General features: G+C 40.2%; 1 protein-coding gene across 3 annotated transcripts in view; it reads right to left on the bottom strand.

Moving 5' to 3' along the window:
- Positions 1–13,834, bottom strand: part of MOXD1 (monooxygenase DBH like 1) — a 200,284-nt gene that overhangs the window by 36,411 nt on the left and 150,039 nt on the right. For all 3 annotated transcript variants that reach the window (XM_033939629.1, XM_033939630.1, XM_033939631.1), the window contains one exon: positions 12,766–12,945. In XM_033939629.1, coding sequence (XP_033795520.1) covers positions 12,766–12,945 — 180 coding nt within the window. The remainder of the gene's footprint in view (positions 1–12,765; positions 12,946–13,834) is intronic.

The following is a 13,834-nucleotide window of genomic DNA, read 5'->3' as shown; positions in this document are numbered from 1 at the left end:
AACAAATAACACCTAGCAAGATACCACTTCCTATCGAAGAATCAGACACATTAAGCAAAGCTGAAGTCATGGAAGAATTAAAACAAATCAAACAAATGCTGAAAGAAACTATTACTAATATGTCTGATATGAAAGAAGAAATTTTAAATATACATAGACAAATGGAAGTTAACGACAAAAGAACAACTGAATTAGAATCAAAAATGGAAATTATAGAATGTGAATCAAAAAGATGTAAAAACGACAACCTGGAATTAAACAAATTAAAAGATCAACTGGAGGATTACGAGAATAGAGGACGAAGAAAGAACATCAAACTCTTTGGAATACAAGAAAATCTAGAGGGGAAAAATACTATCCTTTTCCTTGAAAATTTAATTCCAAAAATTCTACAATTAGACTTGAAACAAACAATCGAAATCGAAAGGGCACATAGAATCCCAATAAAAAATTCAGAAAATAAAAACAGACCAAGACCAATCATTTTCAAAATGTTGAGATACCAGCAAGCACTAGAGATACTAAATGCTGCAAAAAAAGATAAAAACTTAAACTATAAAGGATCAAGATTATGGTTTTTACCAGATTTCGCCAAAAACACAGCATCTAAAAGGAAAAGACTACTAGATATGAGACCACTACTCAAAGAAAAAGGATTTAAATATGGACTATACTATCCAGCGAAAATGAGAGTGTCATCTGGAGACAAGTCGTTATATTTTGAGGATCCCGAAAAACTAAAAGAGTTTCTATCTAAACCAGAACCTATGATATATTAACAAAATATATTAAAAAGGTTTTGAAGACTCTATGAAAAATTAGGAAATACAACATATCGAAATATTGAAGAAATGGAGGAAAACAATACAAAGAAAAGATAATAATAATTATATGAAAGAAAGAACAGAATATATGAAAATTATTAAATAATACACTGCATACAAGTTTAAAATAATTATATGTTGAAATCAAAACACTAAGGAAATACAAATTAACACATTGTTAAATAAAAAATGATACATTAATAAAATGTTATGGAAAATGATTAAATAAATATAAAAGATCAATATAGATAGATAGAAGGGAAATTTGTTAAACAATTGAATATCGATTGCCTGGAATGGGGAGAATGTTAGGATTATATTTCCAATGTGCATCCTTAAGCAGCCAATGTATTGGGTGGGAAAGGGAGGGATAAGAAGAATATTTATTAGAATAATTAAGGGAGATACATTAGGGTTTAATATGTGTGTCATGAGGAAAATTTTTTGGTTATTAAATATGAAAGAGGAGAGGAAGAATAAGATAATGAAAGGTATTAAAATATATAATGTCTATTAAAATATATTCTATTAACGTCAATGGCCTGAATCATGTAATTAAAAGGGAAAAAATATTAACATATTTAAAAAAACAAAATGCAGATATTTACTGTCTGCAAGAGACCCATCTTAATATGAAGGAATCACAAAAATTATCAGGTGGATGGATAAAAGAATGTTTTTTTGCTCCAGCAGTGGGTAAAAAAGCAGGGGTTGCAATCCTTATAAACAAAAAATGTATGGCCAATATAAAAGTAAAAAATACAGATCCACAAGGAAGATGGATACACATTGATATAGGTATGGGAAATGATACCCTGACGTTATTTAATATATATGCCCCTAATTCGAATCAACCAGAATTTTTCAAAAAGCTACAAAATATGTTATTACCACTGGCTGCCTCTAATTTAGTGGTGGCTGGAGATTTTAATGCTGTAATGGATCCATTATTGGATAAAAAACCAGGTAAAAATATTAAATCTTTAGGTTTAGATAATTTAGTTCGATCATGTGATTTGAAAGATATATGGCGTATTCTTCATTTTAATGATCAGGAGTATTCATTTTGTTCACAGGTTCATAAATCATTTTCAAGAATAGATTATATTTTCGTTTCAACAAATAAAGTGCAACAAGTGAGTAAAGCCTCCATTGATCCTATTATCATTTCGGATCATGCAGGAATATGGATAGAATTACAATTAGATCAATTAGAAAATAATAGACCTCTTTGGAGATTTGATAATGCATTGCTTGTAGATGACAAATTTTTGGAAAATCTTAAAACACAAATTAATGAATTCTTTCAAATAAATTTAGTGGAAGATACATCTATAGAAAATGTATGGGATGCATTTAAAGCAACTATGAGGGGTAATATCATATCATATTCAGCTTTTATTAGAAAACAAATTAAAAAACAACATATAGAATTAGAAAAAGAAATAAAAATATTAGAAGCTAAATTGATAAGCAAATGGGAATATGAAGTTTTGCAAGCTCTTTTGAAAGTAAAAGGTAAATATAACGAATTAACTTCAAAAATGATAAGAAAAGATTTGTTTTCCAAGCAAACAGTGTATTATGGAAATTCTAATAAGGCGGGAAAATTATTAGCAAATTATCTTAAGGCAAAAAAAAGGAGAACTAATATTAATGGAATTAAAGATGATAATGGTATAATAACAAATCAAACAAATATAATATTAAAACAATTTTTAAATTTTTATAAGGATCTATATTCTTCTGAACCTTATTTGGAGAAACAAAAAGATGGAAAAAAATTTTTAGATCTAATAAATGGACCAAAGATTCCTGATCATATAAAACGAAGTTTAGAAGAGCCTATATCATTAAAAGAATTAGAAACAGCATTGAGATCTCTTAGAGTTGGATCCGCTCCAGGTGGTGATGGTTACACAGTAGAATTTTATAAAACATTTCAAAATATCCTCTCCCCACATTTATTAAAATTATATCAGACACAACTTATAAAAGGTAATATAAAAGGTACTATGGCTGAATCAATAATAATTGTTTTGCCTAAGCCAAATAAAGATCCTACATTGGTTTCGAACTACAGGCCTATATCTTTGATAAACGTTGATAATAAACTTTTGGCGAAAATTTTGGCTTTGAGATTGGCCAAAGCTCTCCCACATATTATAGATATGCATCAAACGGGTTTCGTTGCTAAAAGACATTCCTCAAATAACTCTAGATTATTATTTCACATGCTAAACTTGTCAAAAAAAATGGATGAACCGGCATTTACAGTTTCATTAGATGCCGAGAAAGCATTTGATAGGGTAGAATGGAATTTTATGTATCAGGCTTTGGAATGGTTTGGTATAGGTTCTGGATTTATACAAATGGTAAAAACATTGTATAGCTTCCCGATTGCAAGATTAAATATTAATAATAAGATATCGGATGGTTTTCAATTGCAGAGGGGAGTTAGACAAGGTTGTCCTTTATCTCCTTTGTTATTTGATATTGTATTAGAACCCTTATTGTTAGCAATACAACAAACGAGGGAGATAAAAGGAATTCCATATTCAGATATGGAATATAAAATTTCGGCTTATGCTGACGATATTTTGCTTTATTTGAGAAATCCAGAATCTACCTTATCTTCTTTATTGAAATTAATTGATAAGTTTGGCAAATTTTCAGGTTATAAAATTAATTGGAATAAATCTGAAATTATACCCTTGAATGTTCACTGTGTAAAAGGATTATTTGATACTTTTCCATTCATATGGAAAGAAGAAGGATTTAAATACCTAGGCATTCAAGTTAAAAAAACAATTGAAGATACTGTAAAAGAAAATGAAAAATATGTATTAAAAAAAGTAACGGAGTTATGTGAACAATGGAACCCACTACATATATCTTGGTGGGGGAGAGTTCAAACTATTAAAATGATGATCTTGCCTGTGGTTTGCTACCAAATGAGTATGATACCTATTTATTTTCAGGGGTCCTTTTATAAGAATATTAATAGAATTTTAACAAAATTTCTTTGGCTTGGTAAAACACCTAGAATAGCTTTAGTAACCTTACAAAAATCAATTAAGGAGGGAGGGGTAAATTTTCCAAATTTCTATAGGTACCATCAAGCCTATATTCTACGTCAGGGTATGTATTGGATCCTCCCAGAACTTATAGAGAATGCACCAGATTGGTTATATTTGGAATGGCGCCTTATGTTTCCCCTAAATTTAGTTCATCTTCCAAGTATTAATATACCTAAAATATACAGAGAAAATAAAATAATAATGGATACTTGGAAAACATTGAGATTTATAGATAAATTAACACCCATCCCAATATATAAATCAACTAATCAATCCATATGGATAAACTCCAAGATCAAAATAGGCGGAGCCCAAATCCTTTGGAAGAACTGGATTATTGCAGGAATTAGATCTCTAGATGATATTATTTCAGAAGGTAAACTGCTGGATTTTTCACAATTGCAACATAGATTTGGTCTTAATAAAACACAAAGTTTTAAATGGTTGCAATTGAAGCAGGCCATTCAGGTTGGGTTCCCTGAATGGAAATCATTAAACAATCAATATAGTTTAAAATTCTTATGCTTTAAAGCAGACTTCCTGGGACATCAAGCCGCATTGTGGTATAAATTAATATCTGGATATTTGAATAAAAAACCAAAAAATGGTCTAAGAGACATTTGGAGCATTGAGATTGGACATCAAATTAATGCATCTCAATGGCCACTGATTTGGTCTTGGAGAATGGGATGTACAGTGTCAGCATCTATGAGACAAACATGGTTCTTTTTATTACATAGAGCTTTTTGGACCCCTACTCGTTTACAAAAACTAGACAGTTCTAAGTCTAATAGATGCTGGCACTGTAATCTAGAACCAGGGACATTAGATCATTTATTATACTACTGTCCTTATATTAAAATATTTTGGAATTCAATTTGGCCACAAATTAATAAATTAATGGAAAATCATATTGCAATATCATATGATACAATTTTATTTGGAACAATGATGAGAAAAAAAAGTCAAATTTCACCAGAAAATAATAAACTTTTATTAATTATGACAGGGGTTGCCATTCAACATATAACTAACAATTGGAAAAATTACAACAACCTAAACTACACATTTTGGTGGAATACAATATGCCATGTTTTTAAAATGGAAAGATCAATATCAATACAAAAGGGAACATACAATAAATTTATAAAAATATGGGGGCCATTGACAAAATTCTGTAATGATTAAATAATAGAATACTTTTTCTTCCTTTCTTCTTTTAGAGATTTTCTTATGACACACATATAGGGGGGGTAAGGAGAACAATTTATATATAATATAGTATAATATATGATACAAAATGTAACAAATGATTAAGGAATAATAGAAGGGTGGGGGGAGGGAAAATGAAAAAAAATTTATCTAGAATATATTGTTTTAGATATAAATATGTTATTGAATAATTATTAATTGTATTCTATTATGTTATATACTTTTATAAAATTTGAAAATATTGTATTAAGGTGGTGAAGGGGTGGGGGGAGGGTGAAGGGGAAAATCAAATTCAGACATACATTGTGTTAGATATGAAAGTGATACTATGCATATATCAAATGTATTTTATTATTCTGTACACTTTTTATGAAATTTGAAAATAAAAATATAATGAAAAAAAAAAAAAGGACAAGCAGGCAGCATATTCTTGACTGATGGATGACCTCCAAGCTAACAAAAAGAGGGATGGAGGGAAGGTTGGCCATTAGGAAAACAAATTTTGCAAAACAGATTGGCCGAAGTGTCCATCCCTTCTGGAGAAAGCATCCAGACAATAATGAGATGTAAAAGTATGAACTGAGGACCAAGTAGCAGCCTTGCAGATTTCCTCAATAGGAGTGGAACGGAGGAAAGCTACAGATGCTGCCATAGCTCGGACCCTATGGGCCGTGACAGAACCTTCCAGTGTCAGTCCGGTCTGAGCATAACAGAAGGAAATGCACGCTGCCAGCCAATTAGACAACGTACGTTTAGAAACAGGACGTCCCAAGTTATTCGGATCAAAGGACAGAAAGAGTTGGGGAACTGATCTGTGGGGTTTAGTACGCTCTAGATAGTAAGCTAGAGCCCTCTTACAATCCAAAGTATGTAGAGCCTGTTCCCCAGAATGAGAATGAGGTTTCGGAAAGAAGACAGGCAGAACAATGGATTGGTTGAGATGGAATTCAGAGACAACCTTAGGGAGAAACTTTGGATGTGTACGCAGAACCACCTTGTCATGATGAAAGACCGTAAAAGGTGGATCTGCAACTAGTGCATGTAGCTCACTGACCCTCCTGGCAGAGGTAAGGGCAATAAGGAAAAGTACCTTCCAAGTGAGAAACTTGAAAGAAGAGGTAGCCAAAGGTTCAAAAGGAGGCTTCATTAAGGCGGAAAGAACCACATTGAGATCCCAGATAACAGGAGGGGCTTTAAGAGGTGGTTTCACATTGAAAAGACCCCGCATGAACCTGGATACCAGGGGATGAGCTGAGAGAAGTTTTCCATGGACTGGCTCATGAAAAGCCGCAATAGCACTGAGGTGGACTCTGATTGAAGTGGACTTGAGGCCAGAGTCGGACAAAGAAAGAAGATAATCCAACAAGGTCTCCACTGCAAGAGAAGTGGGATTATGGTGATGGAGAAGACACCAGGAAGAAAAACGTGTCCACTTCTGACGGTAACATTGCAGAGTGGCCGGTTTCCTGGAGGCATCCAGAATTGAACGAACAGGCTGAGATAAAAACGTATCATGAGAATTCAGCCCGAGAGATACCAAGCTGTCAGGTGCAGAGACTGGAGGTTGGGATGTAGAAGGGACTCCTGATGCTGCGTAAGCAGAGAAGGAAACAGTGGAAGAAGAAAAGGTTCCCTGGAACTGAGTTGAAGTAGAAGGGAGAACCAATGTTGCCTGGGCCACCTCGGAGCAATCAGAATCATGGTGGCTCGTTCCCTCTTGAGCTTGAACAAGGTTCGTAACATGAGCGGCAGAGGAGGGAAAGCGTACAGGAACAGATTGGACCAGTCGAGGAGAAATGCATCCGCTGCCAGACGGTGAGGAGAGTAGAGTCTGGAGCAGAATAGGGGCAGCTGGTGATTGTGAGGAGCTGCAAAGAGGTCTATCTGAGGAGTGCCCCATTGAGCGAAGATGGACTGTAGAGTGAAAGGATCGAGTGTCCACTCGTGAGGCTGGAGAATTCTGCTGAGCTTGTCTGCTAAGGAATTCTTTTCTCCCTGAATGTAGATAGCTTTCAGGAATAGATGGTGATTTATGGCCCAAGCCCAGATCTTCTGGGCTTCCTGGCACAAGAGGCGAGAGCCCGTCCCACCCTGCTTGTTGATGTAGTACATCGCAACTTGATTGTCTGTGCACAGCAGGAGAACTTGAGAGAAGAGAAGATGTTGGAAGGCCTTGAGGGCATAAAACATCGCTCTGAGTTCCAGGAAATTGATGTGATGCTTCTTTTCCTGGGCTGTCCAAAGGCCTTGAGTTTGGAACTCGTTCAAATGAGCTCCCCATGCATAAGGGGAGGCATCGGTGGTGATGACTAGTTGATGAGTAGGTAGATGGAACAGAAGACCTCTTGATAGATTTGAGGATACCAACCACCATTGTAGAGACTGACGAAGAGATGATGTCACAGATATGTGTCGTGAGCAAGGATCCGTCGCTTGGGACCACTGAGTAGCAAGGGTCCATTGAGGAGTGCGCAGGTGAAGACGTGCGAGGGGTGTGACATGGACTGTGGACGCCATGTGACCCAAGAGAATCATCATTTGCTTGGCAGAGATGGAACGTTGTGGAAGCACCTGCTGACATAGAGATTGAAGAGTCTGAAGACGGTTGGATGGCAGGAATGCTCTCATGAGGATAGTGTCCAGTATCGCTCCAATGAATTGAAGCCTCTGAGTGGGGATGAGATGAGATTTGGGTAGATTGATCTCGAACCCCAATATTTGCAGAAACAGGATGGTTTGGTTGGTGGCCAGGAGTACTGCTTGAGCGGAAGTGGCCTTGATTAACCAGTCGTCCAGGTAAGGAAATACCTGAAGGTGGTGAGAGCGTAGAAATGCAGCCACCACAATGAGACATTTGGTGAACACCCTTGGAGAGGAAGCAAGACCGAAGGGTAGCACCTTGTATTGGTAATGACAATGATTGATCATGAAGCGGAGATACCGTCTGGAGGTCAGATTGACCGGTATGTGAGTGTAGGCCTCTTTGAGATCTAGGGAGCACAGCCAGTCGTTTTGATTGAGAAGAGGATAAAGAGTGGCTAGAGAAAGCATCTTGAATTTTTCCTTTACCAAACATTTGTTGAGATCGCGAAGATCCAGGATTGGTCTGAGATCTCCCGTTTTTTTGGGGACTAGAAAATAACGGGAGTAGAATCCCTGCCCCTGTTGATCTAGAGGAACTTCCTCTATAGCGTTTAGAAGGAGGAGGGATTGAACTTCTTGAATAAGGAGGGCAGATTGAGGACTGTGCAAAGCAGACTCTTTTGGCAGGTTTTGGGTCGGAAGGGTCTGAAAGTTGAGAGAGTAGCCATGGCGGATGATGTTGAGGACCCACTGGTTCGAAGTAATAACTTCCCACCGGCTGAGGAACAGAGAAAGACGACCTCCTATAGGTTGAGGCAGGTGAGCAGTTATGGGAATACTGGCTATACTTTGGAGAATTAAGTCAAAAGGGCTGTGTCTTCTGCTGTGGAGGTGGCTTCACAGGTTGTTGCTGTTGTTGTTGTCTGGCAGGCTGACGTTGTTGTTGCCGTTGACGCCTAGGTTGCTGAGAAGTTGTTGGTAATGGGCGAGCTGTGAAGTGGCGTTGATAGGCCGATTGCTGCCTGCTTGTTGGAGGAGGCTTTTTCTTATTCTTAAGCAGGGTATCCCAGCGTGTCTCATGGGCAGAGAGCTTTTGAGTGGTCGAGTCCATGGATTCCCCAAAGAGCTCATCCCCTAGGCATGGGGCATTGGCTAACCGATCTTGATGGTTAACATCAAGTTCAGATACCCGAAGCCAGGCCAGGCGACGCATTGCCACAGACATTGCTGTCGCTCTGGAGGTAAGTTCGAAAGTGTCGTAAATGGACCTTACCATGAACTTACGAAGTTGAAACAGAGAAGACAAGCAATGATGAAAAGATTGTTGCTTACGCTGAGGAAGGTACTTCTCAAATGAAGCCATGGTGGTAAGGAGATGTTTAAGATAGAATGAAAAATGAAAAGCATAATTACCAGCTCTGTTAGCCAACATTGCATTTTGGTAGAGCCTCTTACCAAATTTATCCATGGCTTTACCCTCTCTGCCAGGAGGTACAGAAGCATATACACTAGCTCCTGAGGATTTTTTAAGCGTAGATTCCACAAGTAGAGATTCGTGTGGAAGCTGAGGCTTGTCGAATCCAGGAATGGGAATTACTTTGTATAAAGAATCTAATTTACGTGGAGCACCTGGAATCGTTAAGGGAGTCTCTAGATTCTTGTAGAAAGTCTCCCTCAAGATGTCATGAAGAGGGAGCTTCAAAAATTCCTTTGGGGGCTGGTCAAAGTCAAGGGCATCTAAAAAGGCTTTAGACTTTTTAGACTCAGCCTCCAAAGGAATAGACAGAGAATCACACATGTCTTTCAAAAAAGAAGAAAAAGATGTGGGGTCATGTTTAGAGGATGGGTCAGGTACAGCAGAGTCATCCTCATCTGAGGAACATTCACCCTCAGAGAGAAAGGGTTCCTCTGAATCTCCCCACAGATCAGGATCCCTGACATGGGAAGTACGGTCCCGAGACTCTGGAGTAGATGGTTCTAAGTGTCGGGATTTGCGCACCGACTTACCCGACCTCATCGATATGGAACCAGGGGATGTAATCGATGGCACCGGTGCCGAAGTCTGTACCGACTGATGATGAGCTCTCGGCTCCGGTGCGAGGACTGGCATCGATACCGATGAGGCCGAGTGAAGCGGTACCGGAACAGTGGATGTAGATAGTACAGGCTGTTCCACTGTCGGTACCGGCGGCTCAGTGCGGACCGGCACCGGAAGGTTCGGTGCCAAGATAGCTGGAAGGAGGAGATGTTGTAATTGCTCCTTGAGCTGCAACTGGAGGATGGCTGCAATGCGATCATCCAGAGATGGCACCGGTACCGCCTTTTTCTTTTGCGGTACCTGCGGTGCCGCTCGACGTCCCGGAGATGAGGAGCCCGATGTCGAGGGACTCACCTCAATAGGGGCGGAGCGCTTCCGCTGGCGCCTCACAGTCGGCAGGATTGGGCTCACTGCACTCGAGACCGGAGGACGCTCCAGCAGGGAAGGCTTCTTAGCCGGCTTACCTGAGTGCTGGGACGCCGGTGCGGTGTCGAAGAGGAAGGTGCCGACTGAGCAGGTGCCGAAGCCGGTGTCGATGGAACAGGGTCGGACATCTTGGCACCGAACAGTAATCGCTGTTGAATCTGGCGATTTTTTAGAGTACGTTTTTTTAACGTGGCACAGCGGGTGCAGGTGGAAGCCTGATGCTCAGGACCCAAACACTGTAGGCACCAATTGTGTGGGTCCGTGAGAGATATAGGCCGAGCACACCGCTGGCACTTTTTAAACCCTGGCTGAGGGGGCATGAAAGTAAAAACGGCTTCAGCCAAATCGAAGGCCGAGGCCTCGATGGTGGCAGAAGGCCCCGCCGGGGAAAAACCAAAAATGAAGAAAAAAATACAAGTTTTTTTTTTGTTTTTTTTTACAAAAATGAAATAAAAGAAAAAAGGCAATAAAGCCAAAAAGGTTTACACAAGCGGGAAGGCAAGTAAAAAAAATTTCAACAGCCGTTGAAAAACGCGTCTTCTTAGCTCCGTGGAAACTAAGAAACTGGGGACCGCGTGCCTCTGTCGGGCGGGAAGGCACTCGCGCGTGCGCGGTGCGGCCTACCAGAACTTTCCAAGTTCTTAGAGTGCAATCACTCTAAAATTGTCCGTACCGGGGCTCCGTCAGTGCCGTTGCCCATCAGTCAAGAATATGCTGCCTGCTTGTCCTGGGATAATATAGAGGCTTGTCTTAATATAAGAGAAAAAGAACCAACAAGAACTGCAGTGAAAATGCAAAGCAAAAAACCAAAACCGAACTGCAGGGGAATGTACAGGGTGTAGGAATTTATTCAATAAAATCAATAAAAATCATAAAAACATATATCGCATATATAAAATGAGTACATAAGCTGCAATATTTATATCCAAAAGCTGGTCCTAATATTTATGTGGACCGGACCCAACACGGTCCGTGTTTCATAAAACACTTCTTCCTCAGGGGTCCCAAATGTTGGCACATAGAGTATCATAAAACCAGATTGGATAAATAACCAAAATCTGACGTCAGAGAAAGGGCGGGATCACCGGAAGACGAAGCAGCGCAGAAGCAGGGCTCACAGAAGGGCCGGGACCGCCAAGAGGAAGCAGCAGGACACCGGTAGGAGCTTCTACATGATGAGGGGGGGGTCGGGAGGCTGTGGGGGTGCGAGCGGTCCTTCAGGGTGGGGGTGCGGGTGCGGGTGGGAGTGTGTGCGAGCGGTCCTTCGGGGTGGGGGTGCGGGTGCGTGCGAGCGGTCCTTCGGGGTGGGGTGCAAGCGGTCCTGCGGGGGGGTGAATCGGACATCAGGGGGGGGCATCAGGCTTTCAGGGTGGGGACAGGACTTCAAGGGGGAGAAGAGAATCGGGTAGGCCAGAGTAGAGTCGGGGCGGGCGAAAGGAGAGTCGGGCGGCGACGGGAGAGTCGGGGCAGCATGCGCGGTATACGGGTGTGCACGGTATATAAATTTTTTTTTACATATATGTCGGTTTCCCACGTGCTATACCTGTGTGCGCATTTTACACGGGTGCGCGTTATCTACGTGAAAATACGGTACAGATATATTTGGAAGATTTACCCCTTGATGTAGTATTGATATGCTATTGCTAAAAGTCACTGGGTGCTGTTTTCAAATCAGAGTTAGACAGGGCAGAATTAATTAGAAATTGATCCCACACCATCACTGGAAGCCAGGAAACCTGCCAGCAGGTCATGGGGTAAGTCTACAGGGGGTGGAGGAGGAGGGCATTGTCTTCAGATGCCATCAGGGAGGTTGGTTGGGGGAGGTATCTTAGGGGGGGAAGAATCTTTTTGCTTGGGAAGAAGGGGAGGTTAGAGCATCAATGTTTTAATTCCAGTCCCTTTAAGAAGGCTCCCCGAGAGCATCAGGCTATATATTAGCAGCCCAATGTTCCTAGGGAATTCAATGCAAGCTGTGTTATTCAATTTACATAATAATGACCCTTTATTTGGCACTGTTGTTCAGAAGCAACATGTATCTTCTATGGCTCTTATGGGAGATCTGCTTCTCCAAATGCCTGTTACTTGGCACTGTTGCTTTCATACAGCATCAAGTTACAGAAAAAAGCCGTTTCATCATCTGTCAATTAAAGGGTTAATATACGAGGTGTTCTTCAAAAAAGTTTCTGCACTTTCATATTTTTGCGGGAAATGGTCGGGGCGAGAGAAGAGGTAAGAGGATGTGTCGTAGAATGTCATGTGACTAGTCAGTCAGGCAAGCCGGCTCACCTTGCAGGTAGTGATGTAATTTGCTTTGGAGATAGTTACCATAATAAATAGTGCTAAAAAAAATAAATAAATAAAAGTGTGGAAACTTTTTGAAGATCTCTCGTATAATATGAATTATGTTAGACTTACCTGAGATGCAATAAAGCACACTTTGGCAATTTAATAAGCGTTAAGAAGCAAATACTGTTATTCCCTTAACTCACATCAGCAGCTACCCCATGATGCATGAGGAATATCCACTCTCTAAATTTAACTCAACCAGATGTTGTGCCACGTGTCTGGATGTTAGAATCTGACATGTGACTGTCACCCTTACCTCGCCACCAATGGCCCAAGCAAAAATAACAGTCTCGCATGTGAGGAAGACATCAGGCATGTTTGGGTGGTAGCATTCATGGCCGTAGTCCAGCACGCTGTCGTTCAAATGCCTAAGACATTCATATAACAAAATATGGTGCACAAGATTCTCGTGACCTTTTTGGATCAAGGGTTGAACCTATTGAACAAAACATAACAATACAAAAACAACAACCCTGAATTCAGAACAGCTATCTAAAGAACATCAAAATACAAAAGTAAATAATTATGTATCAATCAACCAATGGAGGTCCAATAAGACACTTAGGGCTCCTTTTACTGAGGTGCGCTAGCATTTTTAGCGCACGCAGGCTATTACCACGCGCTACACGGCTTGAACTAATGCCAGCTCAATGCTGCCGTTAGCGTCTAGTACGCGCGGCAATGTACCGCGTGCTATTCCGCGCGTTAATGCCCTAACGCAGCTTCGTAAAAGGAGCCCTTACAGGTACTCTTTATTTTAAATTAAAATTTACATAAATACCGTCATGTGAAAAAATTAGGACACCTCATGAAATATTCAGTTCTTTCTTAAGAAATGTTCACATAGCGATGTCAAATCTTTTTTTTTTTTAAATTTATCTCTGGAAAAGAAAGTGATGTAATTTCAGGTAAACAACAAAACTTTTCATTGATTTACTCGTGAAACAAAAGATATCCACAAAAATGTGTACTCTAACTTGAGGAATAAATTAGTGTGCTGCCCCTTGCTATAATTGTTTCAGCAAAGACACCAAAACCATTAGCGCTAACTCATGCTCAAAATTAAAATGCTGCCAGGTGCGTTTAGCGCCAGTAAAAATAACACCAGATCCAGAGCAGTGTTAGACGGGTTGGTTGAGAGAAGGGGTGTCTAATAATTCCCCTTCTCTCAACCAACCTAAACACTCTGCCCTGAACAGACTTTCTCAAAAATCCTAGCCCTAGCCTAGGACCAGGCCCCCCCCCCCCCCAGACAAGCCCGGACACCCCCCAAGGCAGGCCTAGAGATCCCTCCCTAAGGCAGACAGTCCCAGAGATCCCCCTGG

The sequence above is a fragment of the Geotrypetes seraphini genome, chromosome 3 (genome assembly GCF_902459505.1).
Source record: "Geotrypetes seraphini chromosome 3, aGeoSer1.1, whole genome shotgun sequence".
Classification (NCBI taxonomy): domain Eukaryota; kingdom Metazoa; phylum Chordata; class Amphibia; order Gymnophiona; family Dermophiidae; genus Geotrypetes; species Geotrypetes seraphini.
The sequence above is the reverse complement of the archived record's forward strand: the minus strand, read 5'-3'. Positions and strand labels throughout refer to the sequence as shown.